The sequence below is a fragment of the Symphalangus syndactylus genome, chromosome 6 (genome assembly GCF_028878055.3).
Source record: "Symphalangus syndactylus isolate Jambi chromosome 6, NHGRI_mSymSyn1-v2.1_pri, whole genome shotgun sequence".
Lineage (NCBI taxonomy): Eukaryota > Metazoa > Chordata > Mammalia > Primates > Hylobatidae > Symphalangus > Symphalangus syndactylus.
The window spans coordinates 33,880,162-33,896,195 of NC_072428.2; the positions used below are offsets into that span (position 1 = coordinate 33,880,162).

At 35.0% G+C, this 16,034-nt stretch overlaps 1 protein-coding gene across 3 annotated transcripts in view; it reads right to left on the bottom strand.

The window, feature by feature from the left end:
- Positions 1 to 8,713: 8,713 nt before the first annotated feature.
- The window catches only part of SLC17A6 (solute carrier family 17 member 6), a 41,178-nt gene continuing 33,857 nt past the window's right edge, over positions 8,714 to 16,034 (bottom strand). For all 3 annotated transcript variants that reach the window (XM_055282124.2, XM_055282126.2, XM_055282125.2), the window contains 4 exons: positions 13,331 to 13,463; positions 12,124 to 12,234; positions 11,545 to 11,672; positions 8,714 to 10,810 (listed from right to left, as the gene is read on the bottom strand). In XM_055282124.2, coding sequence (XP_055138099.1) covers positions 10,475 to 10,810; positions 11,545 to 11,672; positions 12,124 to 12,234; positions 13,331 to 13,463 — 708 coding nt within the window. In that variant the 3' untranslated portion in view covers positions 8,714 to 10,474. The remainder of the gene's footprint in view (positions 10,811 to 11,544; positions 11,673 to 12,123; positions 12,235 to 13,330; positions 13,464 to 16,034) is intronic.

A 16,034-nucleotide genomic window follows, 5' to 3' on the forward strand; every position in this document is an offset into this window, starting at 1 on the left:
GAAAATCTGCCATATATGATAAAATATTCATAGTTGCAGTTAGCTTAATATGTTTACATGCAATTAAATGTTTATCTCTTACTAGAAGTCTCTGGGAGACCTGCCACCTTCAACCAGATGGAAGAATTTGAAAATTTTGCGTTTGTTTAGTACCTTAAAAAGATCTACAAAGCTTGAAAATCAAATAATCTTATTTAATTTTTACCACAATTCAGTGAATTATGCATTGTTATGCCTGTTTTGCAGATGAATGTACTGGATCTTGAACATATTAGGTAGTTTGTTCATACATGTCTGGAGGTTGTGATGTGAAGTCAAGTCCATTGCTTCTCGTATTGCATTTGTAACCCCTAGTGAGAGGGAAGTTTGTATTAACCCAGCCTTTCTATGGTTTTTAGAATAAATCCTTAATAAAGGCAATAGTAATGTTCATTATTACAGATGAAGAATGAGATTTTGACTTTGAAAGCCTTCCAACGACACATCAAGTTTTTATACGTGTTTTTAGGCACATTATAAAGAACTATGCTGTCAGAAGAAAGAAAGAAAATCTTTTTAAAAGCACAAAAAATGAAGGGGATATGGTCAGAAGCTTAAGTTAAATCTACCGTTAAGATGAGTCTATTGTTCCCAGGATTGAGAGCACTGATTTGTTTGTTTGTTGGTTTTTGTTTGTTTTGTTTTTTTTTTGTTTTTGGAAAGAGACTAAACTGGAGATATCTCTAGCATAAATATGTCTCTAGGTACGAGACGGAAAACAAAAATAATATTGATACACTTTCTCTTCTCCTTGTGTATGACCTTAATGTTTGAGACTGGATTCCAGAAAACAAGAAAGAGAAAGAGAGAAGTGTTCTCATAATAAATATTGTGTGTGGTTCTTTTTGTCCAGAGTTATGGAAGTCAGCGACAAGTGGATCACTGTGCCTTGGAATCATTATGCAAGATGCAGAAAGCATGAATTGTGTCTTTGTCAGTCTATTTTGATTATCTACATTCTGCTCTGGGGTTTGAGTTGTAAGTGGGTGGATAAGGAAGGAATAAATATGTCAAGTTTTGTCTTGACATCTGGAAACACACCACCATTCCCAGGATACACCATCTTCCCCCTCCATGTCTACCTTGGCACTGTAATACAGAAGCCACCTCCAGTCTCTCTCCACTTCCATGTAACATTTTAGACAGATCTGATCATCTTAGTCCCCACCTAAAATCCCTTCAATTATAAGATAAAATTTGAACAAGTTAGTCTGACATCTAAAGCATTGCACACCCAGCTTAATAGTCCTATCCAGCCTCATTTCTGCTCCTAAGCATACTTGATCTTCCAGTCACACTATCTTCTCACTTATCTCCAAACAGTATGGTTGACACACCTCCACAATTTGTTAATGATGTGGTCTCTACCTCTATGCCTTTCCTCCACCTATAAGATGGACAAACACCTATTTCACTTTCAAATTCCAGTTCAGTGTCTTCTCTTTTTCCCTTTTCAGACCTTTCTTCTTTCAGAAAAGTTAATTTAATGAGGAGGATAATATCATTCTCCCTACCTCTATAATTTTCTGGCCAAATCAAATATAACCATGTTTTCTTCCATCCATAAAGTTTTTATTGAGCTCCTAATCTATGTTATGCCCTGTACGCAGCATTTAGAACAAAAGATCTGCCTTATGAGTTTTACGGGTTAGTAGGAGAAATATATTAAATTCCTAAAAAAAACAAATACCTCTTTGCAAATTATGATAAACACTGTGTTAAAATGCTCTGAAAAATGTAAAGTGGTATAATCATGTAAGAAATGATTTATCTGTTGATATGTGGAATTTGCTGCCCAATTAGGAGATGTTGTATAAAAAAGTCTCTTACATTTGTGCAGATGACATTCTCTTCCTACCTTTGTTTACATTCTTCTCCACTAAACCATGAGATTTTCAAGAGCAAAAACCACGTTTTATTCATTTTTGTAACCCCATAGTGCAGTAACAGGCCAGCACACAGCTCAGTAGATGTTGAATGAAGTAATGAATAGGCAGAGGGTAGCTCTTGAAATAATGTTTTAGTATTGTACATTTAAGTTCAGTTGTTTAGCATTTCTATCTCTTAAATAAATGCCACTTGCTCTATATGCATACTCACTATCATTTGAGTAGTGCTAACACTAAAATACCAAATGCATACCAAACTCTTTTCACCTTAGGGTGTTTTTCACATACCATTTCTTGTTTCTGAAACTGTCTTCCTGTCATGCTATGCCAGGCTAACTCATATTTATCTCTGAGGTCTCATGGTATATGCCACATCGATGAGCAAATTTTTCCCAACTTATAGACTGGGTCATGTACCCTGTTTAACCTTCTTAAAACACCTAACTTCTCTTTTATAGCATCTACCAGAATTATAATAGATTTCTCTGATTATTTCTTTATTATCTATAACTCACACTGCATTGAGAGTTCTGAGGAGGCAGGGTCCACTTAGTCTTTCCCTCCATAATATTCCTGGTACCTGTCACAAAATACATTCTCAACAGATATTTGTTGTTTGGCAAATTGATAGACTTACTGAATAAAAAAGTGGTTTCCAGTTACAGCAGAAACACTGCTGTGAGTCCCACAATGTAGGTTTGAGTTACCCTTCTGTCACTAACTAGCTGGGTGATATGAGCAGTCACTTCACCTTTCTGACTTCAGCCTTTCCATTTATAAAGTAGGCCAGGTGCAATAGCTCACACCTGTAATCCCAGCACTTTGGGAGGCCAAGGAGGGCAGATTACGAGGTCAGGAGTTTGAGACCAGCCTGGCCAACATGGTGAAACCCCAGTCTCTACTAAAAATACAAAATTTACCTGGGCGTGGTGGCACACGCCAGTAGTCCCAGCTAATCGGGAGGCTAAGGCAGGAAGATCACTTGAATCAGAGAGGCAGAGGTTGCAGTGAGCCAAAACCATACCATTGCACTCCAGCCTGGGTGACAGAGTGAGCCTCCATTTCAAAAAGAAAAAAAGGTAAAGAATTTTCATATTATTTTCATTCTTTCCAGCATGCTAGTGTGCTATAATATATTCCATTAAACTAGTGACCAGTTATTAGAACTCAGACTCATGCTTTTTTATACTTTTTTATACAAGTATTCCAATTCACAGGAAAAGATTTAGGTAGTAAAGAGTTTACTGAAATTCTAAAATTCAAAATTCTGTAAAAATATACAAGATATTCCTAGACAAGTCAGGGAGTAGGGAGTATCACACAAAGAAGCCTATCAGGTTGAAAGAAGCCTCTCTCTCCCATACTGTCTATCCTATTAGTTATCAGAATGAGTGGCTAATAAAGTCAGTAGAAATATAGGCAGAAAGTAAACATGTAGTCTCATATTTGATTGAATTCTTAGAACAATTTACTATATTTCTTCAAGTTGACCTGAGGAACTCAGTGATTTTTCGGAGAGATTAAAGCCAGAAAATTTTGGAACTGAGATTTTATGAACCATTGAAGCAGACCAATTCCTTATTTTCCAGATAGGGAAGCTGAGGCTCAGAGATCTGGTATGACATGCCTTTTATTTACCAAAGGGAAGTGGCAGGTTCAGGGCTCAAACCCAAACAGTTTTGTTTCTTCTGCTATCCCCATTGCAACTGCAAATGAGACAATTAATGTGCCTTTAGCCTAATGGTGACATACTAATTTCCACCTTCGATTTATGGAGATAGACAGCCCGCCCCCACAATGCCCCCCTTTTTTAAAATCCTCAAGAAACAGTCCAATAGACTCTGATGAGATCTGTGGGAAAGATGGCTTTTATCTGTGACATTTATTCTTATGCACACTTTTGTTGGCTTTGTGCAAAAGAACTTCATTTGGATTCATAAACCTGTTCAAAAATGTGTATAATTCATTTTTTACCTTTTTTTTATAAAATGAAAACATTCTGCCAATGCTTTAAAATTTATGGCTCCAGAAAACTGTCAAATGTTCTCGAAGATCATGGCAATGACTTAATTGGCAGTACAGAGATTAAAAATGAAAGACTGGAGAGCAATAAGACTATATCTGGTTTGCTGGGTTTTGTATTTTGAAATACAGAAAAGTAACATAAAATATAATAAAAATAGTTATGTGGATTCCCAGAATAAAGAAATATTGATATTTTATTCTTTGCTTCAGATATTCTTTCAAATTGAAAAAAGGCCAAATTTGAACTTTCTTTCATGCTTTCTGGCTTCAGCCAAAAAAAAAATCAGTGTAGTGTTTTATAGTGCCTATTGTTCTGTATTTGTTTTATGTCATATAAAATTTATAAAATATAAATAGAAAAGTAATTTAGGTAACCAATCTGAGTTACTTAGCAGTGTTAAAAATAAAAATACCTCAAGAGAGTCTCCAAAATGGTCCATTGTGATGGATCTGACATTGTAATCATACTTGAAGAGTTCATACCTTATATTTACTTAGCATCATAAGGAAAGGGTGCAGAGAAATGACATTTATTAAACACTTACATGCTTACATACATTAAGCATTTATTACACTGTTAATACACAGGGTGCTGTGTTAAGCATTTCATACTATTTGATTTAGTCAAAAACCACCCACTAATTGGGTATCAAAGTACCATATTATGGATGAAAAAGCAAGGCTCAGATAAATTAAGGAACTTTTTTTTTTTTTTTTTTGAGACGGAGTCTCACTCTGTCGCTGAGTCTGGAGTGCAGTGGCGCTGTCTCGGCTCACTGCAAGCTCCGCCTCCTGGGTTCACGCCATTCTCCTGCCTCAGCCTCCCGAGTAGCTGGGACTACAGGCACCCGCCACCACGACTGGCTAACGGGGTTTCACCGTGTTAGCCAGGATGGTCTCGATCTCCTGACCTCATGATCCGCCAGCCTCAGCCTCCCAAAGTGCTGGGATTACAGGCATGAGCCACCGCGCCCGGCCAAATTAAGGAACTTCTAAAAGTCACACAACTATTCAGAGGCAATGGACTGCAGTGATAAAGAGTTTAGGATATGAAGCCAGATAGCTTGGGTTCACAATCAAACTTTACATTTTAGTTCTGTGACCTTGGACAAGTACCTTAACTTCTCTGTGCCTAAGTTCCTTTATTTATAAAATGAAGTTTACAATAGTATCTACCACAAAGGGTTTTTGTACAGATTAAGCAAGTATATATATATACACACACACATACACATATACACACACACATATGTGTGTATGTGTGTGTGTAACTGAGAACCGTGGCTAGCATTTCAAAAGCCCTATAAAATTATTTCTATTATTATTATTATAATCATTCTTGAATACTTCATTCACATGGTCTTTTTAAAATTAAATCAAAGGTAAATACCACCTAAACAAGGAAACAGTAAAAGACAGAAACCAAATGTAAATGGGGAAGGAAGATAACAAATAATGACCGAGTCAAAAAGTGTATCCTGGAGCTCCCTAGAGGAAACAAAGAAGGAAACGATGGGCTTCATGTCTTTCATGTCTAATTGTTGACAGCACAGGAGTGCATCACAAAAAGCATTCCTCAAACTATTAGAAAGGCAAGGATCTTTATCTAATGCACATTGGGCAAAGTAATAAAACACGTCCTCAGATGTGGTTTAGCGAGACTGAAGAGGTTTCTTCATTTTGCTTGCTCTTGGTGAAAGCTAAGGGTTTCATTCAATCAATGATGCTGAATACGGGCAGGGGTCAGGATGATACATCCAGGTAATGCAATTTTTAGATGCCTGGCTGCATTTAGGGAAAACCTTGGCGAAGCTTGAACACTTTAAGGGACTGAACAGTGTTAGACAAACCTTTACAAATAAGGTGTTTTTGACAGTAGTTGAATGAAAATTCAGGTCTGAGTTCTTGAATGAAGATAGAAAAAAAATTAAAATCCCTGCTAATTATATCACTACCAAAAGAATTCAATCTTAATAGTCTCTATTTGTGGTTAAAATTGAGAGTAGATGAAGGAAGAAATGGAAAGGGAAAATACAGCTAGTGAGAAGCCCAGAAAAGGAACACAACAAAAAGAAATGTGAAGAACTGGAAAACACACTTAAAAGTTTAGACCATCTCTTCTTCTACAGAGATTCGGGTATTGGAGACACTAGATGCTGCTATCTCCCATGACCTAGACTCCCTGCAGCAGGAGGCTTTCTGAGGCTGAGAGAAGCTTCCTCACCTGAAACTATGATCAATCAATCAATCAATTTGATATGGGGAGCAACTTGAAGGCAATTCATCTTCAGGAGTATGGAAGTTTAAGAAAATTCCTTTTTCAGAGTTGTTATTTAGGGCCCTGTGTCCAGAAGCTTCTCTCAGTCACATTTGTGTGGTCTTGCTGGGCAACTAGGGGCCATGTAAATAAATGCCTCAGGGACTGGGTCATGTTCTCACCCGTGAATCCTCAGTGCCTCACATAGCATGAGTGATTAATAAACACTTATTGAGTTGAACAAATTAATTAGTAAGAGAACCCCAGAAAGTACAATTTGCCAGTAGTATTTCCTGTAGATAAATACAGGGATAATAAACCACCGATGGTAACTTGATTATCCATCATGGTTATAGAGGTTGAAGATGTGTATATGTCACTTTGCATTTCCCAAAAGAGTCCATACATTATAAAGGTAAAAGGGTGCAAATATGATAACACAAAGATATTCATAACACCAATGATTATAGCAGCCAAATATTGGAAATAACTAAAATGTTCATAAATAAGATATGGGACAGATAGATGAAATACAGTTCTTACTAAATAATCGAATATTAGATTATAGAACTTTATTATTCAAATAGGAAAATACACAGGCTCTACTGTTAAATGAACATTATGTAGCAATAGTCAATCAAGTATAATTTTGAACTTGCAAACTAAATAATATGTAATATTATTTAATTAATAGAATGTAAGTTTTATGTGTGTTTTTCACAGAAAGGATTCTCGAAATGTTAACAGTGCTTATCCCTGGGTAGAATAATTATTGATTACTTTATTTTCATTGATTTTAATGCTGTCCTACACCTAATTAAGCTCCCCTACTCTCCAAATACTACACTTATAGTCAGAAAAGTAATAAAATGACTTAAAAGTAAAAAGAAAATGCTCTCTTGCTGTGGCCAGATAGTCGATATTCTAGTTCTATCTTTGCCTGGGGAATCTTTAGGAAGTTTACTACACTGTTTTAGACCTGCCCTCCTTACCTGGAAAATAGAAATACCAATAATGATACTTGGCCTTTTAATTATAAAAGGCAGATTGAAGACAAAATGTGGCAATTCATAGGAAAGCATTTTGCAAACTGCAAAAAAATAGACATGATAATGGCAGGAAATTGAGAAAAAAAAGCAGAGGAAGAGGAGAAGGGGACAACGAATTTTTAGGGTTGAGAGATGAGAAAATGAATGTGGCTAGTGGTAATATTTGGAGACATCATTAGAACGATTTTTTTTTAGAGATGGGTGTCCCTCTGTTGCCCAGGCTGGAGTGCAGTGACCATTCACAGACACAGTCACAGTGTGCTACAGCCTCCAATTCCTGGGCTCCAGTGATCTTTCTATCTCAGCCTCAGGAGTAGCTGGGACTACAGGCATGCTCCATCTCTCCCAGGTAAGAACAATTTTCTTATGAGAAATGTAAACTTTTTGTTATGGAATTGGAGAAATTATATAGTGTTAAATTCAAGTCATTTTTATTCCTATTATCAAGCCCTGCAGAGAATGGCCTGTGAGCCTCCTTAAGAATTAGGCTGGGTCTCTGGCCATTGTTTTTTTATGCAGAAGATTGGAAGATGTGAGTGGTGGACACGGGAGTAGTGGTAGAAGCAATAAATGGTCATTTAACTCAAATGGAAAACTTTTTTAAAGAGTAAATAAAAATAAATGCACAGCTAATCATCAAAATTTCTTTCCAAATCCATAACAATCTCTGTGTCCCCTTGATCAAGTCTGTTCCTTTTATTGCCCTTCAGTGTTCTCACTCATTCAACAACAGATATCAACTAAATCATCTAAATCCTCTGGGCAGTAAAGTTCTATGAGTCTTAGATTTTATAGATTCTATACATAGATTCTATACATATTTACCCCTATTGTCTTTTACATATCTATAAGATAGGGAATCTGAGCTAAATTATTTCCATTCCAGTGACAAAGACATTCTTTTGGCTGCCTTGATAAACCTTGCTTACTGCTAACTGGTTTGGCTGAAACATTATAATATAATATCATTATACCATTTTAGCTTGATAAAGCTATCCAAACCTTCTGAATTTCTGTTTCTTCATTTACAAGCTGGGAATAAAAAGAGCACCTACTTTGGATGGTCACTGTGTAGTTACATGAGATCCCATACCAAAAAATGACTAGGACAGTTACCTAGCACAGGGTATGTGTGCAATTAAAATTAGGTGGTAATATTGATGTGACCTGCTTTTAGTTTTTTCCTAAATTTTTCTTTAAACTTAGCAGCAGTTGTGAGAAAACTCATTGAAATCTGGAGTTTGACTCAGAGACCTATTTATTGATTTAAAACTCTATGGAGCCACATTCCACACAATCTAAAGAATGCTGTGTTCTTTCATTAAATCCCCAATGGCTCAAAAGCTGGTTGTTCTTGAAGCCTCGATTTGGCTTCACTGGAGCCTCCACCAGCTAAATTCACATTAAGGCTAAATACTAAATAAATCCAAATTAATGTATGACTAATGCACTGCTTTGTAAAAAAGGATAAATAGAGCATTTTATTAACACTTTTTTGCTGCAACAAAATGACAGTCCACATATTTTCATTCAACACAACAAAAGCTGTGATCACATTACATCACTTTGAGGCACAAAGCAAAGGGTATTTTTTTTTCTTAAGGTAAAGAATGACTTGCATTTTTTAAACAAACTTTATGTTTTATGTTTGCAGTAGCAGGGCCTCCAGTCACTAGCACAATACAATGAACAGATCAAATATCCAGAATAGACAAAATACACCAGTAATATTTTGAATTGAATTGGGAAATGTATTATCATAATTTTAGGACATTATAAAGAGGTCTGATGTTAGCTTTTTTAAAAGAAAAATAAAATCATTCTAACCACCCAAACAGCTACTACAAGCAAAATGAAGGTAATATACAGACAGGAAATTTTATGCATTGCACTTATTGCTTGGTACACAAATGTTGCAATTCTTGTTGAGTTATATTAAGAAATGACAAGCAAAATGCCTCTTCCCCACCTAAAATTCTATGACTCTATGAAAGTAGAAATTGCAATTCCCTAACCCAGCATTAGGTGTATGCTATTTTTGGTTTTGTGTGACGATTGTTTATTATGTTTCTGTGTATGGACATGTATAAGATATACAGATATATATATAGAGAGAGACCATTTTAATATAATGTATTGTCCTATATATTTAAGACAAATATTTCTTAATAGGACTTTAAATAATAAAATTGCCTACTTACAATATCTCTATGAAGTTAATCTTTTCATATTATATATAGCTCTGTGGCACAAGTTTCATATAATATTTAATTATGAAGGAAGAAGGATATCTAAACCATTTTCTATTTCTTTGTTCTTAATATTGCATTTTAAGGGCTATATCTCCATAATAAATTTCTTATTAGATTCTTTGTGGTGTATATATCTTTTTTTTTCTAACGCAAGTTACAACCAGTACAAAGTTGTAATAAAAAATACATTGAAGTTTATTTCTTTTTATATTTTTTGCAAAAAAGTTATGTGATATGCTACATGAAAAGTTTGATTTTATTGAAATGTGAAGTGTTTCATACTGTTAGGTAAATGGATGGAAGAACATGAAGCATACCCCTCAATTTACATGTTCTCTTTCACAGAAATATGTGTTTGTGCCCAAGCATTTCATAGAAAACCCTGCAAGATATTCCTTTTGAGGACTAACAAAATATCTCACATTATGCAATTCTAATAGTTATTCAGTACAACTTTGTAGCTGATAGTTCACAATGTACTTCTTTAATTGAGAGATATCCCAACTCCATGATTTTCACTTAATAAATGTCGCCTCTACTTGACGCAGCCAACTTCTGTGTGCTATCTTGCAATACAGTGTAACAAATATATAAGTGCGTTTTGCATGATCAAGCAGCTTTGGCTTCTTAACTTTTGTAGGATGAGATGTTGTGCTTTAGTAAATAGTGATGAGTTTTAGCTCATATGAATCCAATGGGTAACTACTTATTTCTATAATTTTGACCAGTTAACCTTTAAGTCACAAATGCAAGAATGGATGACTTGAATGGAAATGATGGAACTTCACAATTTTACAGATTGCACTTGATGGTAACCTCATGGGTTTGTTTTGTTTTCATTTTTACAGCAAGACTTGCCTTGTTGATATGCTTGCAAGTTTACATCACGTGTTTTTAAATTTTTTGTGCAATCACAATGAATTTAATCACAAACACTAAAAATAAATCCAGTAATTAGTTTTGTTATGAATAATCAACTCGGTCCTTATAGCTATGTGAGTCTTGTACTTCTCCTTGTACAAATTCCTCTTTCTTTTCCCAACCACTGGGCCAACCTCCATTGGCCTGTGTTGTGGCACCATAAGACTTGGTGGTACCATAATTTATATAATTTTGAGTAATGTCCCCTGTTTCTTCGTCGAGTTCATCTTCATGAATAAATCCACATTTTTCTTCACTTGTTTCCTCAGGGTCTGCCCAGGGTTGTTTCTCTCCTGAGGCAAATATTGCATAAAATATAACTCCACCATAGTGGACTAGGGCAGCGATCAGGAAGACATACTGCCACTCTTCACGTGACTGCAGTGACAAAAAGCAGCACTGTGAGAACAGACTCCCCATGATTTAAACACCTAACATCTTCTCTGAATGCATCACCACTGGGTTTTCATAAAACACTATATTTGGGAAAATCCATGTCCTGATTATGTAAAGCAAACACTCTATATAACACTTCTGTAATACTATTACTTTTATTATTTGATGTTTTAAATCTAAAAGTTTAGAAATAAAATTCCAAATATATCTATGGCCTGCTGATTTTTAAAATATTCATAATCTCTTTTCATTTCCATTGATTTACTTATCTTTTAATTCCATTTCTTTTGTTTCTTCACTTCTAGCAAACCAGAATTTTAAAGCTCTGCGTACACATATAAGTACAAATAGCTGATGATAATATTCTTCCTTGGACAACTGCAGAGGAGTCTGAATTGAGGTTTACAAACAAAGCTCAGAAGATATCTGCTTGAGTATTTTAATAAGCTAGAGACCAAAGCGGTTTTTATCACATCAGGGGTATCAGAATTATTAAAAAGGGTTGAGAAACATATTGCTTATTGGTTAGGGAAATGGACTTTCTTGGAATTCTTAAAATGATATTTTATTCTGAGCCTCATTTATATTTCCCACTCAGAGATGTGGTTACTGGACAAGAAAGAAAATGCTAAGGATAATATTTTAACTCTTTTCCAAAATATTATCATTTTGAGAAACTGTCTTCTATGACTAAATGTCTGTTTTGACCATCTTACCTTATTCTTTGTCATTGCACCAACAATGATAGGACAAACCATTCCTGACAATGTGCCAACACCATTCGAAATGCCCATTAAGATACTGGCATATCTTGGAGCAATATCCAAGTGGTTAACATTGAAACCTGAAATACACACGTAAGTTTTGACTCAGGGCATCCTAAACTTCTTAGAAGTAAGTAACTATAGAATCACACATCACAACTCCTTAAAATATACTGGGTATACAGAGCACGTGCTTAATTACTTTGTGATAATTTCTCTTGGGGATATAATGAGAATAGAAGGAGGTATGAATTCTTATCCAGTACTTAATATGTGATGTTCACTCCACGGAGAGGAGGTAATATTTTCTTAACAACAACAAAAAAAGGCAGTCCAGGAGGAAATTGAGTATTAACAAATCTAAATGTTTTCTAAATATTTTATTTTTTTCATTTCCTAGTGGAAATATTTGACTATTATACAACATATAAAAGATATATACGAATATATCTATAAAAAGATATATGTGTCTTTTATCAGCAGTCAAAATCAGAATGTCCCAAGTACAAAGAAAAATAAATTATAACTTACCAGATATAGCAAATCCACTGAATCCCACTGCAAGTACCAAGAATGAGATTGCTACCCCTCTAGTATGAGAATAGCCAACGACCAGGAGCAGTGTGGCTTCCATGCCAAAACCTTCAGAAGCAAACACATAGAAATTCTTCAGAAATTTTTGAAGTTTTACCAATGAGCCAAAACTGCTAAAAATGTTCCAACTTATTGACCTAGAAATTCCACTTCAGAGAGTCTATCTTCAAAACTAATAATAATAATAATTTATCCTAGAGATTCATGAAGCTTTCTTTGTGTTTTAATAAAAACACCCAGGCCGGATGCGGTGGCTCATGCCTATAATCCCAGAACTTTGAGAGGCCGAGGTGGACGGATCACCTTAGGTCAGGAGTTCAAGGCCAGCCTGACCAACATGGAGAAACCCAGTCTCTACTAAAAATACAAAATTAGCTGGGCATGGTGGCACATGCCTGTAATCCCAGCTACTCGGGAGGCTGAGGCAAGAGAATCGCTTGAACCCAGGAGGCGGGGGTTGTGGTGAGCCGAGATCATGCCATTGCACTCCAGCCTGGGCAACAAGAGCAAAACTCCATCTCAAAAACACAACAACAAACAGAGAAAAACATCCAAAACAACCTAAAGTTTCAATGATGGGAAGAGGTAAGTTAGTTACAATAAATACAAATGGCATTATTATTTATTTATTTATTTATTTATTTATTTATTTATTTATTGAGATGGAGTTTCACTCTTGTCACCCAGGCTGGAGTGTAATGGTGTGATCTCAGCTCACTGCAACCTCTGCCTCTAAGATTCAAGCAATTCTCCTGCCTCAGCCTCCCAAGTAGTTGGACTTACAGGCACCCACCACCACGCCCAGCTAATTTTTTGTGTTTTTAGTCGAGATGGGGTTTCACTATATTGGCCAGGCTGGTCTCAAACTCCTGACCTCGTGATCCACCCACCTTGGCCTCCCAAAGTGCTGGGATTACAGGCATGAGCCACCGTGCCCAGCCACAAATGGCATTATTAAGCAGTTACTTAAAACTAGGAGTTATGAAAAGTTTGATGTAATATGAGGAAGTTATTTTAAGTGAACAATGAAGGCACAAATGTAACTGCATCTAAGTAATTTGATATGTGTAGAAAAAGTTATTCTCTCATGTAGATTAAACTGATTGAACTAAAAACATGTCCTTAGTGCCACTTATGTACTTACCACCACAATTCATGATCTTTCTCACTGTCGTAGTTGAAAGAATCTGCTTGCTTCTTAGAAAATCTGCAATTTGTCCCCCAATAGGCACAATAATTGTCATTACTAAGTGTGGCACAGCAGATAGCATACCAACCTGATGAAAAACAAGGGGGAGAAATAGACACAACCGTAAATAATATGGGCAATTTAATGACCTTTGTTTCTGAATCTGTCATCACATCTTTATGGACAAAGGAAGGAAAAATACTCTTTCCAAATGATCACTTACTCATTCCTAGAAAAAGTAATGGCTTCCACAGAATAAATGGGAAAAGCTAAGTAAATTTACTTGGATTCCTTTCTACCTTCTATGAAAAGGTAATTTTTTTTTTTTTTGCTACGTAATGCATCAGTAAATTTTGAGTATGAATCAACTCTTCTGATATTGTTAAATGTGTTTGCACAAATACATCCTTAGTGAAAGAGAGGAAAAGTGGTGAGAGACAGAGAGAGGAAAAACACATTTGTCACATCTTGAAGAGGCTGTATTTTAAATTCATGTTTAATTCGTATGGGAAAAATGCATATTTGCACTTTAAATATATATATCATGAGTTTTATAGCACAGACATAATTTCTATAGAGTAAGATCTCAGGTAATGCAGATAATTTCTTCAATTTTAAGTATTTTCTGTGTCAAATATCAATACTTGATCACATTTTTGTATGGTGGCATATAGTTTCTGAATTAATTTCATGCTAAATAACCTAATTTAAAACTTTACCCACCAAGATCAGTTAAACACATATTTTTAACCATTACTTACACGCAGAGCACTGTGTTCTAAGCATTATGGGGACAGTAAGTATACATAAAATGAATTTAAATTATGTACTACCACATACGTGGACTTAATAAACTTTGAATGTAAACACATAAGGAAATTTTTTTACTAAGTATACTTTGAAGAACAATTGTTGGCAGATGGCATTCATAATTTATGTTTAAGTATGTCTTTCCAATTAGATTGTCGAAGGTTTGAGACAAAGATTCCATTTTATTTTACACTGGTGTATAGTATGGTATCACAATCATGGATTTGAGTTGTAATAATTAATTGAGATAGTAAATGATTCCACAATAGGTTAACTGTTCAGGCTATATAATGATCTCTTCCATCCCAGATGGATGATTTTAATAGTGTTCTTATTAAATAAAAAAAATTTAGAGTCAGAAGACTTAAGTGATTGTGAGAGCCAAGTTTTGAATCAGCTCTACGTGAATCGAAAGACTGGGCTCTTAGCCTTTATGCTTAGCACCACTGCCATGAGAAGGAAAAATCAAATAAAGTCAGACAATATATATTAATGTGCTTAGTCTAGTACAAAACTTGGTATGTAGCAGGGGCTCAACAGGCACCTAAATAAAGATGTCAGGTAAACTGACATTAGAAAAAAAAATCATTATTGCTTTTGAGACTAGCATCTTGAGAAAAGTACAGGGCTTTTTATTCTTAATATGGAGTAAATATATTTCAAGCAGTCAGTGTGTAGAAAGAAACCTTTGAACAACAACAAAAACATTCTGAAAGACATTATGTTAGGATTTATATAGAATTACATGGCATATTTTTGGCATTTATAAAGGCAGGCTAAAAGTTTGGGAGTAACCACATTGCCTAAGTCCACATAAACGACTTGCATTTTGACCCAGTATTTAATAAATCTGAAAAGTTTTTTAATTGAAAATTCTCTGTTATTTACTATCTATTTGAACAATCATTTTGACTACTTTGGATAAGAAAGGAACAAAGCTATGGTTATTTTTTCACACTTTTAGCAAAGGGTGTGCAAAACACTATGAAAATGCAAGGCGCTAATAATCTACAGGGTTAATGAGACAAGTTTTAGACTATTTTAGCATGTTGATTTAACATTTAAGGGTATTGACTCTCCTAGTTTCTTAAACAATATGTGGATATACTCTGTATTTGACCTCAAAACAGCCAAAGAGGTTTCAAAAGTTTATGAGCTATTCAGTGGTCTTCTTGGCTTTTGGGGACTTATCATGAGTAATCACTTGACACATGATCAAAATGATCAAAACCTTCCTAAAGATCATTCATGTCAATCACATACAAGTTTGCTTATTATTTTAAGATTTTGCAAGGCTAAGATAAATGTTTTTGAGCTTATAATTGATTTATTCTTCATAGAAACTCCAGGTAATTAGATTTTTGCCTCATCCGTCTTTTAGCTTTTCTGGGTCATAGTCTAGATCGTATGTCTTCCTATCTGATCCACGTCTTGTTCAGAAATAGCAGCAAAGCACATCCAGCCAACACTATTCTTCTCCTCCCCTAAATAGGAAGCCCAAAAGGAATGGATGTCTATTCTCATTTGGCTTGCCCCTATAATCTGACCTTTGAAAGTGCTGGTTAATCCTAGCACTCACCTGCTGATACGCTATTTTCAAGGGCCTGAAAATGTTACATATAAGCATAGGCTGATATAATATATTAAATTATATATATATGTGTGTATATATATATATACTTGTTTTACAAAATGAAAAAAATGTATTTACCTGATATATATTGTATTAGCCTATGCCAATATATAATGATATATATATGTTTATCTCAGTTAACTAATATAATTAACTTATATAGTTAACTGATATAAAATCTATGTTACAATTTTATTTATATATACGGTGCTGTCT